Source organism: Callithrix jacchus, chromosome 6 (genome assembly GCF_049354715.1).
Source record: "Callithrix jacchus isolate 240 chromosome 6, calJac240_pri, whole genome shotgun sequence".
In the NCBI taxonomy this organism is placed as follows: Eukaryota; Metazoa; Chordata; class Mammalia; order Primates; family Cebidae; genus Callithrix; species Callithrix jacchus.
Window position 1 is genome coordinate 4,982,798 of NC_133507.1, and position 12,935 is coordinate 4,995,732.

At 42.4% G+C, this 12,935-nt stretch overlaps 2 protein-coding genes across 25 annotated transcripts in view; both read right to left on the minus strand.

Annotated features, from left to right (window-relative positions):
• SNRPN (small nuclear ribonucleoprotein polypeptide N) overlaps positions 1-12,935 on the minus strand; it is a 107,068-nt gene that overhangs the window by 31,640 nt on the left and 62,493 nt on the right. For 8 of the 24 annotated variants that reach the window (XM_078375760.1, XM_078375763.1, XM_078375758.1 and 5 more), the window contains one exon: positions 4,747-4,842. The gene's annotated coding sequence lies outside the window, so the exon portion shown is untranslated. Of the gene's footprint in view, positions 1-4,746; positions 4,843-9,638; positions 9,680-10,133; positions 11,722-11,915; positions 11,992-12,935 lie in introns of those variants that run through there. The other 16 variants (XM_078375757.1, XM_078375751.1, XM_078375752.1 and 13 more) reach the window with 11 other exon arrangements.
• On the minus strand, positions 1,301-11,991 carry SNURF (SNRPN upstream open reading frame). Its single transcript, XM_078375837.1, has 3 exons — positions 11,916-11,991; positions 4,747-4,842; positions 1,301-1,438 (listed from the first exon to the last, which is right to left on the minus strand). Exons 1-3 carry the CDS (start codon positions 11,927-11,929, stop codon positions 1,333-1,335), a joined length of 216 nt encoding a protein of 71 aa, XP_078231963.1. The 5' UTR covers positions 11,930-11,991; the 3' UTR covers positions 1,301-1,332.

Consider the following 12,935-nt stretch of genomic DNA (forward strand, 5'->3'; position numbering starts at 1 on the left):
TCTTTTGATTTAAACTCAAAATGAGCTACCTGGGCACTGTGGGTCACGCCTGTAATCCCAGCACTATGGGAGGCCAAGGCAGGTGGGTCACGTGAGGTCAGGAGTCTGAGAGCATCCTGGCCAATATGGTGAAACTCCATCTCTACTGAAAATACAAAATTTAGCCAGGTGTAGCGGCAGGCACCTGTAATCCCAGCTACAGCTAAGGCAGAAAAATGACTTGAACCTGGGAAATGGAGGTTACAGTGAGCAGAGATCACACCACTGCACTCCAGCCTGGGCTACAGAGTAAGACTTTGTAGCTAAATAAATAAATACATACTCAAAATGGTGGCCATAAATAAGTCTAATTAATTCAAGTTGAGGGGAAATATTTCAAAAACAGACTCAGAAATGAGGGCATTCTAAACTTAAAGTAGAAAAAAGGAAAAATCACAAAGAGAAAACAAGGGAATAAATCAAAATCAACTTTGTAATAGTTTCCACCTAAAAAATGAAAGCAACAAAATAAATCTACATCACGTTGAAAAATTATGAAAAATATTTTTATTACATGGTCTGCTGATTCCAATAGGAAATACACTGGTTAAAACAGAAAGTTGAAAAAGACAAAACAAAAAGTAATTAGTAAATAAGCACAAGAAAGTATTTAGATTCTGTAATACTTATGGTTAATTATGTGCTGTATATTTATAACTCACTAAGCATAATCTATATTCAAATTAAGATACCTAAAGCTGTGAAAGCATGTTGTAACTAGGCTGTTATTTTTTTGAAGGCTATGAATACTAACACGATTCCTTGCAATAAAATTTAGAAAAATATACCTTAAGTTCAAATTCCTTGAGTCAATTATTTTCACATCTGCATATCTGAAAAAATTATTCTACCTTAAGTTTTACACAAAGCTAGTAAAATTTTGTTCAAACTACTGGCAGAAAAACATGACACCTCCCTCAAAAGGAAATTATACAACATTCACTGTAACAGGGCATTCAACAGCCATTTATTATAGTGAAATTATTTTATATCATTAAAAAAAAACACCACCACAAAAGAAAACTACCTGAAAAGCATGCACTATAATAATTGGAATACAGAAACATGAAAAAACTTTCAGGGTAGAAAATTTAAGGTCCTGCTTTTGCTTTTTTGAACTTTATGCAATGTGATTATTTTATGAAGTTCTAAGAAAAAAGTTATGCATCACTGATAATTAAGTGAATCCCAGACACCACATTCTTTAATGATTCTTTCTTCCTGATCATTCCTGCATTAGCTCTAACCTGGTTTTTGCTTGGAATCAAGATTCCTCGCTATTCCAATATGGCTTTAACCACCTCTTGGTGTCTCAGCTAAGAATGCCTGCCTCAGTTCAGCCTGGAAATCCACCACAGGTACTTGCTGCTGCTGAGAACGCCTCGGGTACAACTTACACCTAGAACAAGAGCACAATATATATAAATGATAAAAAGGTGTTTGTCTTTATATGTATCCATATGAAAGAAAACTAGAGATCCTTACACATTTAAGATCTTCCTTTAATTTTTTTTTTTTTCTGAGACAGGGTCTTACTCTGTTGTCCAGGCTAGAGTGTAATGACAACATCTTGGCTCATCGCAACCTCTGCCTTCGGGGTTCAAGTGATTCTCCTGCCTCAGCCTCCCGAGTAGCTGAGATTACAGGCGCACACCACCACACCCGGCTAGTTTTGTATTTTTAGTAGACACAGGGTTTCACCATGTCAGCCAGGCTGGTCTCGAACTCCTGACCTCAGGTGATACACCTGCTTTGGCTTCCCAAAGTGCTGGGATTACAGGCGTGAGCCATCACACCAGGCAAGAAGATCTTCCTTTAGGCTGAGAGCATGGCATTATCTTATGAGAAATTATAAAACAAAACATGAATCTCTACACACAGATTGTGCAAGGGACTAGTGGATACTGAGATACTTACCCAGTCTAGAGACATTTCCAAACAACTAAAAATCCAAGAGCTGGTACCCCTGAAGAAACACATCAGTGTCATATAGTCACTCACTTTCAAATTACCCTAGGTGAAACAATCGTTTCGCCCCAGGGGTCAAGGGAGGGATATGCTGTTAGAGCATTTGGAGGGAGATGTTCAGGCTGTCCTTCATACTGATCCTCCTGACAAGTCACTACCTGAAATACAGAACTTCCAGGGCTATTTTAGGGCTCATAAAATATGTAAACTGACCAGGCATGGTAGCTCATGCCTGTAATCCCCAGCACTTTCAGAGGCCAAGGTGGGTGGACCGTCTGAAGTCAAGAGTTCAAGACCAACCTGACCAACATGGAAAAACCCTGTCTGTACTAAAAATACAAAAATTGGCTGGGCGTGGTGGCCCATGCCTATAATCCCAGCTACTTGGGAGGCAGGATAATTGCTTGAACCCGGGAGGCGGAGGTTGTAGCAAGCCAAGATCGCACCATTGCATTCCACCATGGGCAAGAGTGAGACTCTGTCTCAAAAAACAAAGTATGTAAACCAGTCATCTACTGGTAAGCCGGGAATTCCTGAGAAAAAACCTCAACATACCCCTATGAATCAGTAATCTGGCTGTAGAATCTGATCATGAGAATGAAGAGATACAGAAGATCACACTTAGCTTGCCTTGAGGTGAGGATGTTGGGAATCACCAACGATTCTGCCATTATTGGTGTATAAGGATTTGGAAACTGGACTTCTTTCCACAGGTTTTCAGTAACATTTTAAACATGCTTCTGCATAATAAAGAATTTAGCTGGCCTTAACTCCTGGGAAGTAACCTATAAATTCATGGAATTTACCAAGTGAAAGGAATGTGTCTGCCATTCCAGGTGGGTCCCTAGGATCACACCTGAGTTCATGCTAATGAGATGTCTCAGGATGGTGACTACCAGGCCACAAAAGATCAAAGATTAAAGGGTTGGGGCTCTGAGCAAGCCCTCCTGGAGGGCAGGAGAGTTGCTAACTGAAGTCAGTGACATGTCCAAAGATTCGGTTGTGTCAACATAATGAGTTCCCAACAAAAATCCTGGACAACTGGAGCTCTGGTGAGCTTCCTGAGCAGTAACGTACACTAATGTGCAGGTAATGCATCCTGAGGGCAGAGAAACTTTGTAAGGGACCTGCCTGGTTTTGCTCTATGTGTCTGCTGATTTGTATCCTTTCTAACAAATCTAATAAGTATAGCACTTTCCTGAGTACTACTAGTCACGTATAAAACCCAAGAAGACAGCAGGACCTCAGAATCTATAGATAATCAGAAGTGTGGGTGCCCTGTCAATCAGGGAGCCTGGAGTTGATGTCTGCATGGAGGGGAATGCTCTGGAGGGCATCTGTACACCTGTGAAAATGGCACTAACTTCAGGTAGTCAGAATTGCACTGCACATACCTTTAAATCTTCATATTCTCCATTCTAACCTCTTTGTTTACAAATGGTAACTAAGTCTCTGATCTAATAAAGGTCTAAGAAGTGTTTCAGTAAAAAAAACCTGTGTCTTGACAGGAGATTCTCTTAAGAATTTCCTATTGCAATGTTTCCCTCGGGTTTAACCTGTAACCCAACATAAGACAAAAGGCTGAGAAAGAAAGAGGCAGCCTATACAGTATTTAATTCATAAAGTACAGAATATTAATTTGAAAAGACATTTGAAGCTTTGCATAAAATAGATTAAGACAACTCCCCAGCTCCAATTTCCAATTTCCCTTTAAACTCACAATGCATCATCCAGCCCTAAAAAATAAGAGCTAATTTAGTGACATATACCCTGAAAGAATAAAATAAATTTAAATTTAAAATAAATCAGTGATTTTTTGTCTCTGAGAGGGAGTCTTGCTCTGCCACCCAGGCTGGAGTGCAATGACATGATCTCAGCTCACCGCAACCTCCACCTCCCGGGTTCAAGCAATTCCCCTGCCTCAGCCTCCCGAGTAGCTGCTACAGGGATGCACCACCACACCCAGATGATTTTTTTTTTATTTTAGTAGAGATGGGGTTTCACCATGTTGGTTAGGATGGTCTCGATCTTCTAACCTTGTGATCCACCTGCTTTGGCCTCTCAAAGTGCTGGGATAACAGGCGTGAGCCACTGTGCCCAGCCCTGACTGTCAAAATCTAAATAACAATGACAAAATGCCAAAGTTTCAACTTGGATTAAATATGTATTATGTCATTTAAAACGTTTACGTATTTTTAATTAAAATGTCCCTTCTAGAAATGTAAATTAAAATGAGTGACTGTGTCTGTAAATACATCCTATGTATACATTCCACATGTATATATGCACACACTAAAAACAGGATGAAAAATAGCCATGTATTTTAAATTTTAACAGAATACACTAACCAAAAACAAACACCTAAATACCACAGAGCAAGAATATGTAATAACTTCAGTGCATAGTACATTTTGCAAACATACAAAGTGATTTAATAATATAAGAATGGAGAAAAATGCAAATATGCTTTATGCTGAAGGGTAATTACAAAAATTTTATAAAGACAAAATGACTTAGACATATATAGGAAAAAAGAATAAATTATACTAAAATCTGTAAGAGGGTGAGTTATTTTGATAATATGGTTAAGAATTTCATTGCTTTTCTACTACATCTTCTGTAGTACATGTGTCTTCTTCCTCGATTAAGTTCATTTGAATCACCTCATTGCAAGATATTTTGTTCTCATCTGAAACAGGATTCTTACTTGCATTTGTTTTAAATACAGTCTGTACTCACTCTTGGTTGCTCAGCGAGGCAGTCCTTCTACGTTTGACTTGGACCTCCACCTCTGGTACGTGCTGTTCTGTAGTCCGTCTCAGGTGTAAGCGATCCCTGAAACAGAAAAAAAGAGGGATTTGTTTGGTAGACTGCAACAATCTATGAAATAACTATCGTCAAGGTTATATTTTGAACTATACTTAATATAATGTGTTATTAAATCTAATTTACAAAGGTAAAATTGTTACAAGATCTTTAGCCTTCAGTCAGAATCTATGCTCTACCCACTTCTTTTCTACTTTTAGAAGCCCATGAATTCAGAAAACCTGGTTTTAAAAAATCAGAAAATGGAATAAAAATACTGTATCAACTTATATTTTTAGTCACATAAATATAAAATTCCCACTTATGCAGATACATATACACACATACCACCACTACCTTACTCACCTTCCCACTAAAAACAGTAAACCTAATTTCAAAAATGGTTTCAAAAAATATTTTAAGGATACAATAGAGGTACTTTTGTATAGGGGAATAGCAGAACGTAGTTTAATTACAAAATATCTACTTTAAAAAACATGCAGATGGTGCTTTAGGATTTGCAAAGCAATAGCAGAGCTGGTCAGGGTAAAAACTATCAACATAACAAAAAACAAAAAAAACCCACCATTTTATGATGTGCAGAACCCCTCACAAAATGGCTGCTCAAGGGAATAGAACATGAACTCCCACACTTGGACTAGCCATATTAAGGACTGCAGAAACCACCTATGAAACCTTAAAGATGATAAATTGGGAAGGTCAGCAGGACCTTTCACTGATACTTGTAATATCTCAAAAGCAAAATTCAAAGGATACCTGCCAAAAGCTATTAATAATTTTCTGAGCCCTAGATATTTATAAGCCACATTAGACTTTTAGATTGCTAAATCAGCTTACCAATAATGCACAGCTGTTTTATTCCTTCAAAAAGTTACGTTCTAAGTCATATCACATATTGGATTTTTAAATGGCAAACTTTTATACACTGATGTTTATTATTTTTGATTACAGAATGGTCTATTAAACGTAACACCTGAATGACAAGCAGTATGAGAAATAAAGTGTACTTCAACAACAAATCAACTTTGTTCCAAAAACACTGAAGTGAAAGGATAAGCAGAATAAGAAAAAATATTTGCTAAACTAACAGCTAAGTGTCTAGAATTCAAAAACAAAAATAAAATCTAAACAATGAAAAAAAAAGAAAATAGAGAGAAGCAAAGAAACTTTTTCAGGTGATGGATACATTTACGCCACTAATTGTGGTAAGATAATAATTCCAAAGGCATATTCTTATCTCTTAGCATAGCAACTTTTAACATTATCTACAGCTTCTGTATGTCAATCACACATCACAAAAGTATTTTTTCAAGTTTGATAACCAGAATATGTAAGGAACTGTTACAACTCAACAACAAAAGGACAAATTCTATAGACAGTCCTCCAAACATAAACAAATGGCTAATCTATATGAAATGATGCAGATCTCTAAAAATGCAAATCCAAACCCCACTGAGGTGGGGCACACTGGCTTATGGGAGGCTGAGGCTGGTTGATCACTTGAGCTCGGGAGGTCAGGACCAGCTTGGGCAACGTCTGCACAAAAAAATACAAAAGTTAGCTGGGTGTGGTAGTCCATGCCTGTGGTGCCAGCTACTCAGGAGGCTGAGGTAAGAGGGGCCCTTGAGCCTGGGAGGCAGAGGCTGTGGTGACCTGAGATCATGCCATTGCACACCAGCCTTGGTGACACAGTCAGACCCTGCCTCAAAACAAAAAGAAAAACTCCACTGAAATGCCACCATCTGACACCACAGTATTTGGGAAGGAGGTGGGGAACTGCTGGTGGGAGCATATAATGGTATATATAGCTTTTGGAAACTTCCTAAAAATGTTAATCATTAAATTAACATATAACACTAACTCCACTGGTAGATGAAGACCCAAACTCATACATGTTCCTAGTAGCAATATTCGTAACAGACGAAAAGTGCAAACAACTCAAATGTCCATCAACTTATGAATTAATAAAGAAAATATGGTACAGCCAAAGGAGTATCATTCAGCCATGAAAAGGAATTTAGTATTGATCAGTGTTACATTATGGTGGGCATGCAAATATAGTTAATAATGTAAAATATTAAAAAATTAAAGAAACTATCCAGCCTGACCAACATGGTGAAACCTCATCTCTACTAAAAATACAAAAATTAGCCAGGCGCAGTGGTGTGTCACGTAATCCCAGCTACTCAGGAGGCTGAGGCAGGAGAATCCCTTGAACCCAGGAGGTGGAAGTTGCAGCGAGCAGAAATAGCACCACTGCACTCCATCCTGGGTGACAGAGCAAGACTCCACCTCAAAAAATAAATAATAAAAGGAACTATCAACTAAATCATGATTAATCTAATAGTATAATAGTATAAAATCGAAAACACTGTCTTACCAAAAAAAAAAAACAAAAACACCCATTCAGTAGTTGCTCAATGTAAGTTTGAGGTCAACTGAGGAAACAGCCATCAAACAAAAATGTTCTATTATTTCAACTTTCTGAACTTTTTAAAAAATTATTATTAATTTTATTTATTTATTTCTCCTGCCTCAGCCTGAGTAGCTGGGATTACACAGGTGCCCACCACTGTGCCTGGCTAATTTTTATAATTTTTAGTAGTGACAGGGTTTTGTGTTGGCCAGGCTGGTCTCAAACTCCTGACAGCAGGTGATCTGCCTGCCTTGGCCTCCAAAAGTGCTGGGATTACAGGTGTGAGCCACTCTGCCCAGCCCCTGAATTTATCTTGTATAAATGTAGAGACTTTGTCTCTACATTTATAAATGAGACAAGGTCTCACTGTCCAAGCTTGAACTCCCAAGCTCTAATGATGCTCCTGCCTTGGCATCCCAGAGTGCTAGGATTACAGAAGTGAGCCACCATACCTGGCTTAAATCTACTTACTTTTTAATCTACATATAAATGTCATCTATGAGATTTATTCTGAAAATACTAGTTTATTGAATCTTCTGGATACATTCATGTACACATATGCATTTATCTAACTGCATCCCCAACACAGAAACTAACATCTTATGAAACTAAAGGTATCATGAAAAAACCACTACATATAAACAGTGTTAAATGCTTGCCCTCAAATCACTTATACTGAAAATAATAACCTGGAAATACAAAACCTGAAAAGCAAAAAGCAATGGGATCCCAATTCTATCACTAACTGCCTAAATTTTCTATTTAAGATCTCAAGATAAACATAAATACATAAATAAATAAACAAATTTGGCCAGGCACAGGGGCTCACGTCTGTAATGCCAGCACTTTAGGAGGCCTAAGCATGAGCATTGCTTGAGTCCAGGAGTTCCAGACCAGTCTGGGCAACATAGGGAGACCCCTCTCTACCAAAAATAAATAAATAAATTAGCTGGGTCCAGCACCTCAAGCCTACAGTAACAGCTACTTGGGAGGCTGAGGCAGGAGTCTAGATTGATTTAGGAGTTTGAGGTGACAGAGAGCCATACCTGCACCACTGCACTCCAACCTGGGCAACACAGCCAGACCCCTGTCTCCTAAACAAAAAAGTTAATGTGACAGCCTTCTAATCTGTACCACAGAAACATAAGAAACCCCAGTGCCTCCAAAACAAAACCTGGGGAGAATCACCAAAAGGAGAATTTGGGCTGGCCACAGTGACCTTTTCCTATAGTCCAGAAAGACTGAAGTGGAGGAGGATATAGCTAGAGTCCAGCAGTTCGAGTCCAGCCTGGACAACATAGGGATACCCTGGTTTTTTTTTTTTTTTTTTTTTTAAGAAAACAAAAAAACAGAACTTTGAGCCAGCTGGCATCCAAAAATGGAGAGAGGCTGCCTTAATCAGTATTCTCACTCAAGCTTTCCGGCTCTGGGCCACACACACTAAAAAATGGAGGAGACAGGACCAGTGACAGGTCTTCACACAGAAACAGTAGGATTTTTAAAACCTCACGGTCCCAGTCATTGAAGGCAGAACTCACAACTTGCTTTCTTAAATGATTCTTTCTAAGAATAGCTATCTAACAGAGGGCAGTGACAAAGGAGATTATCTTGGAATCCTTGACACCTTAAAAACTGCATTTTTTGGAAAACAAAAATGTTGATGAGGAAAAGGAACAGGATGGGGAAACATAACGATACAGAGTAACCATAAGTGGGAAAAACATTTCGGCAATGACACACTGATCAGATAGAATTGTAAAATCAAGACAAGGCAAGATCTGTGAATAAACCCAAATCAGCTAGTACCCTGTCTTAGAAAACAACATAAGGGCCTCTCAACCAAGGTTCCTTCCTCTGCATCACAAGAAGGGCTGACACTCCCCGCTTCCAAAAAGCCCCGGTAAAGAGCCAATTCACTGAGCAGGACACAGAGCTTGAAACTTGGGAGAGCCCTTTCCAGAGGCATCCGCCATGTTGGGATCATGGGCCTGAGTGAAAGACTACAAAATGGCGGACCAGGCTAAATATTCGGCTTACAAATAGCCAAATGAAATTAAACCAAGAAATGCATGTTTTTGAAGTACTATCTTCGTACAATCAGGAAAAAAAGGGCAAATTATTAATATCATGTAAAATCCCAGACCCCTGCTATTTTTAAAACCACCCAAAAATAGATTATTCCAGAACAATGCTTTTCAGGCATCCTAGATTTAACTTTTCCGTTAATTACAACTCAGTGCAACAAGACATACCAGGTATGAGAGACAGAGGGAAAACGTAAATACAATAAAGGTAACCACATGAAAATCCTGTAAAGGAAGACAAAATCCTTAGAATTTTTTTTTTAAAAAAGGATGAAAATAAAAAAGCAGTTACTTTATTCACTGACCTTTCTCACCAAATTTTCGTAGCTCCAGCTTCAAAAATGATCTTTTAATTTAAATATCCAAGAAAAGACAGTAGTAACTCTGGTCCCAAGCACAACCCTACCCCAAGAGGATTGTCTCCACTTTTCTGGTTCTTTTCTACTCTTTGAGCAAACACCACTTCCAGCTTTCAGCTCCCAGAAGACGAAGAGGACCAGTGTTTGAAATATCTTTCAACCTTGGTCGGAAGAGCCATGATGCCCTCTCCCCCAACCCATTTAAACAAAGTACGCAGCGCATCAGAATGGACTATCCAGAAATTAAGTAGGACAAGTAACCATTAAATGGTGATATTTATCAAATGTAGTAAGTGGAAATCAAAGACTACAGCGAATTTAAAAAGGGGTTAACAAATCCACTTTGAAAATGGAGATTAGCGCATACAACCAAGAGGGGACCTACAAAAATAAAAAGCTAGGATTTTCTAGGGAGTCAGAAAACCAATTTAAAATCTCTACCATTAATGGAGCTTCCTGAAGCAGCACGGCTGGTCTTGGGGTGGCTGCACCTTTGATGACCTCCAGAACCCTACTACCACTCCAGTTCATAGCGGAACAGAAAGGCAGGAGCCCAGCGCAGCTGCCATCCCACACAGGCGGAGAGGTTACAAATCCCTGGCCGCTAGCCACATTCCCCTCCAGTCGCCTACTGCGGTACTGTGGGTAAGGGGCGGCTGCCAAGCTTCCCAGGCGGAGCCTGCGCCAACCATCTCCCTCCTCCCCGCTCTACTGCGCCACAACGGGAAAGGAACGACTGCTTTGTCAGCCAGGTGAAGGGGAGGGCTGCCATCCCTTCCAGGTGAAGGCTGCGTAAGCATAAACCCCCACTCCTCTGTCCCCCCTCCCCCATCTTGCCCTGTTGCAGGTGGAGGTGGCTGTCACCTCTGCTGTGTCTACGCAACCTGCATCCTTCCCCAAGCAGCACTTTGGGGAAGGGGCAGCCACCCACCTTGGCCTGCCTCCTCTCCTCACTACTGAACCCCGGAGGGGTATCAGCACAGCAGAAACTGAGCACACACACACACACACACACACACACACACAAGCCGCCCCCTCCCCACTGGCAGCTCTCCAGGGAGGCGGCGGCCACCCCCACCCTGCTGCGCCTGCGCAGATCCAAGCCGCTGCAGCGTCGGCCATCTTGAAGGAGCAGCACAATGGCGGTGACGCAACGCAGACCCCAGGCTATTTCAACACAGCCTTCAAAAATCTGCTTCCTGAGAGAAAAACAATGGCAAAAAAAGAGAGCACCCCTCCGGCATCACCTGCCGAAGCCGTCAGAAGACGTTTAGGTGCAAGTTCCGCACACCATTCCCGTCTTCGCGTTGCCTCAAAAGCGAGGGTTCCTGAAGGAGCACGCAACGCGGGGACCCCGCGCATTTCTGCAGCCCCTGCAGCCCCGTCGGCGTTGCCCAGTGTCAGTAAAAAAGCAGCATCACCGCAGTGGGCAAACCGATGAGCCACGCGAGTCACAGGAAGACTAAAGGCTGCGGACTGTGCTGCTGCCCCTCCGTGTGGCGCCCCCGCCCCGCCACGGCGATCGTTCAGCATCCTTCAGTCACTGCAGACAGCAACAGTGCCCGCCGCCGCCATGCCAAACGCCGCCGCCTGCCCGTGACCACTTCCCACGGACCCTCCCCGCGCCGCAGTCCCCGACACAATCCCCACCACGGTTGCGGCGGCTCATGCCCCTGGTCCACTGCCCCGCAGTCTCCCCACATGCCCTGCTCCGCCGCGCAATGGTCCCTTCAATACACCTCCCCGCACCCAGCACCCCGGAAACACTGGCCGCTCCATGTACCTTCGCCCCACCACGACCACCCAATATCCCTACCATTGCCTAAAACCCCCAATGCGCTGGTCCGCCCACGTCCCCTCGCTCCGCAGAACGGCTGTCACCCCGACGTAGCCGCCTCCACCCGCGTCCCCAACCCACTGCGGTTACCCTGCACGCGCCCCATCACCACCGCCCTTCCCACCGCAGACACCCACAACAGGACCTGAGGACCCGTCGCAACCCCACAGTCGGGGGCGCGCGGGGGATGCCGGGACGCCGCTGGGCGGGATGGCACAGCAGCGAGCGTCTCAACGCTCGGGATCTGGCTGTCCAGAACAAAGGGCTTTAGGGCCCCAATTCCCAGTCTACACAGTATTCCAAGTCCTGGGAGCTTGGAGTAGCTGAGGAATAAAAGTGGCCGCTCCCCAGGCTGGCTCTTGAGAGAAGCCACCGGCACAGCTGACCTTGCCCGCTCCATCGCGCCACTGACCGCTCCTCAAACCAAGGCGTCAGACATCCTCGGCGGCCGCTCCACTCTGCGCAAGACTCGCCGCCGCCGCAGCTGCAGGCTTCGCGCACAACCCCGCCTGCGCATGCGCACCAGCCCACCCATGCGGCTGCGCAGGCGTGTTCGTCTGCCGCAGTGCAGGCGTCCCAGCACCCTCCCGAGCCGGAATGAACAGGTGGGAGGGGGCTATAGCACCCCTAAGGCTCCACATCACTGCTGCATTGACAAGGGCCTCTGGAAACCATAAGCAACGTGGAATCAATGGACAGGTCTACCTATTTTTAAAAATGTGTAAAATACTAAGGAAATAATTCTTGGTTCTACAGGAAATTTTTGCACACATCACTGGCCAAACAATCCTAATTTACACTCTCCCTCAGGTGTTCCCATGTGCGGTACAGAAAAGCTGCTTTGGAAAAGTAAAATGCGCCATAACCACAATCAATGCAAATATACCAGACTTGAAATCCTTCCGGAAGAAAAGATCCCTAACTCTAAAAACATGCTGCACTGTTCAATTTTGGTGGGATCTTTCTTCCCTTTTTCCACTTTCTACATTTTGAAGGGGTAAACTGTGAATATGATTAACCCCGAAATCGCGATATAATTAAACTCTCCTATACAGAATGGATAATCATTCAATTCAAAAACACTGGTTATTCACTTTTTTTAAACAAAAATATGAACTTAGACCCCCAACTAAGATCTAATTAGGAGAGCCCTTCTCTGCCTACTAGATTTGGATACATTTAAATTTTTACCAATAATCAATGACAGCTAGAGTGGGGGAAAACAGGCACTTTCATACAATACTAACGGACAGGTAAGTATGATTGTTGATCTAATGATATTCTACCTGCAGAAATAACAGAAGCATTGGTAACTACAAAATTTAGACGTTCTCATAGCTTGGGAAAAAGACACTGCTGGGAACAGGAAGGAAATAATCCTGAAGCTGCATCTGCATAGTTTTTAC

Bases quoted from the DNA above. Each gene is read 5' to 3' on its own strand.
- SNURF (XM_078375837.1), bottom strand. The intron at 1,439-4,746 runs GTGAGTACAGAC...CTCTTGTTCTAG, and splicing joins GCCTCGCTGAGCAACCAAGA to GTGTAAGTTGTACCCGAGGC.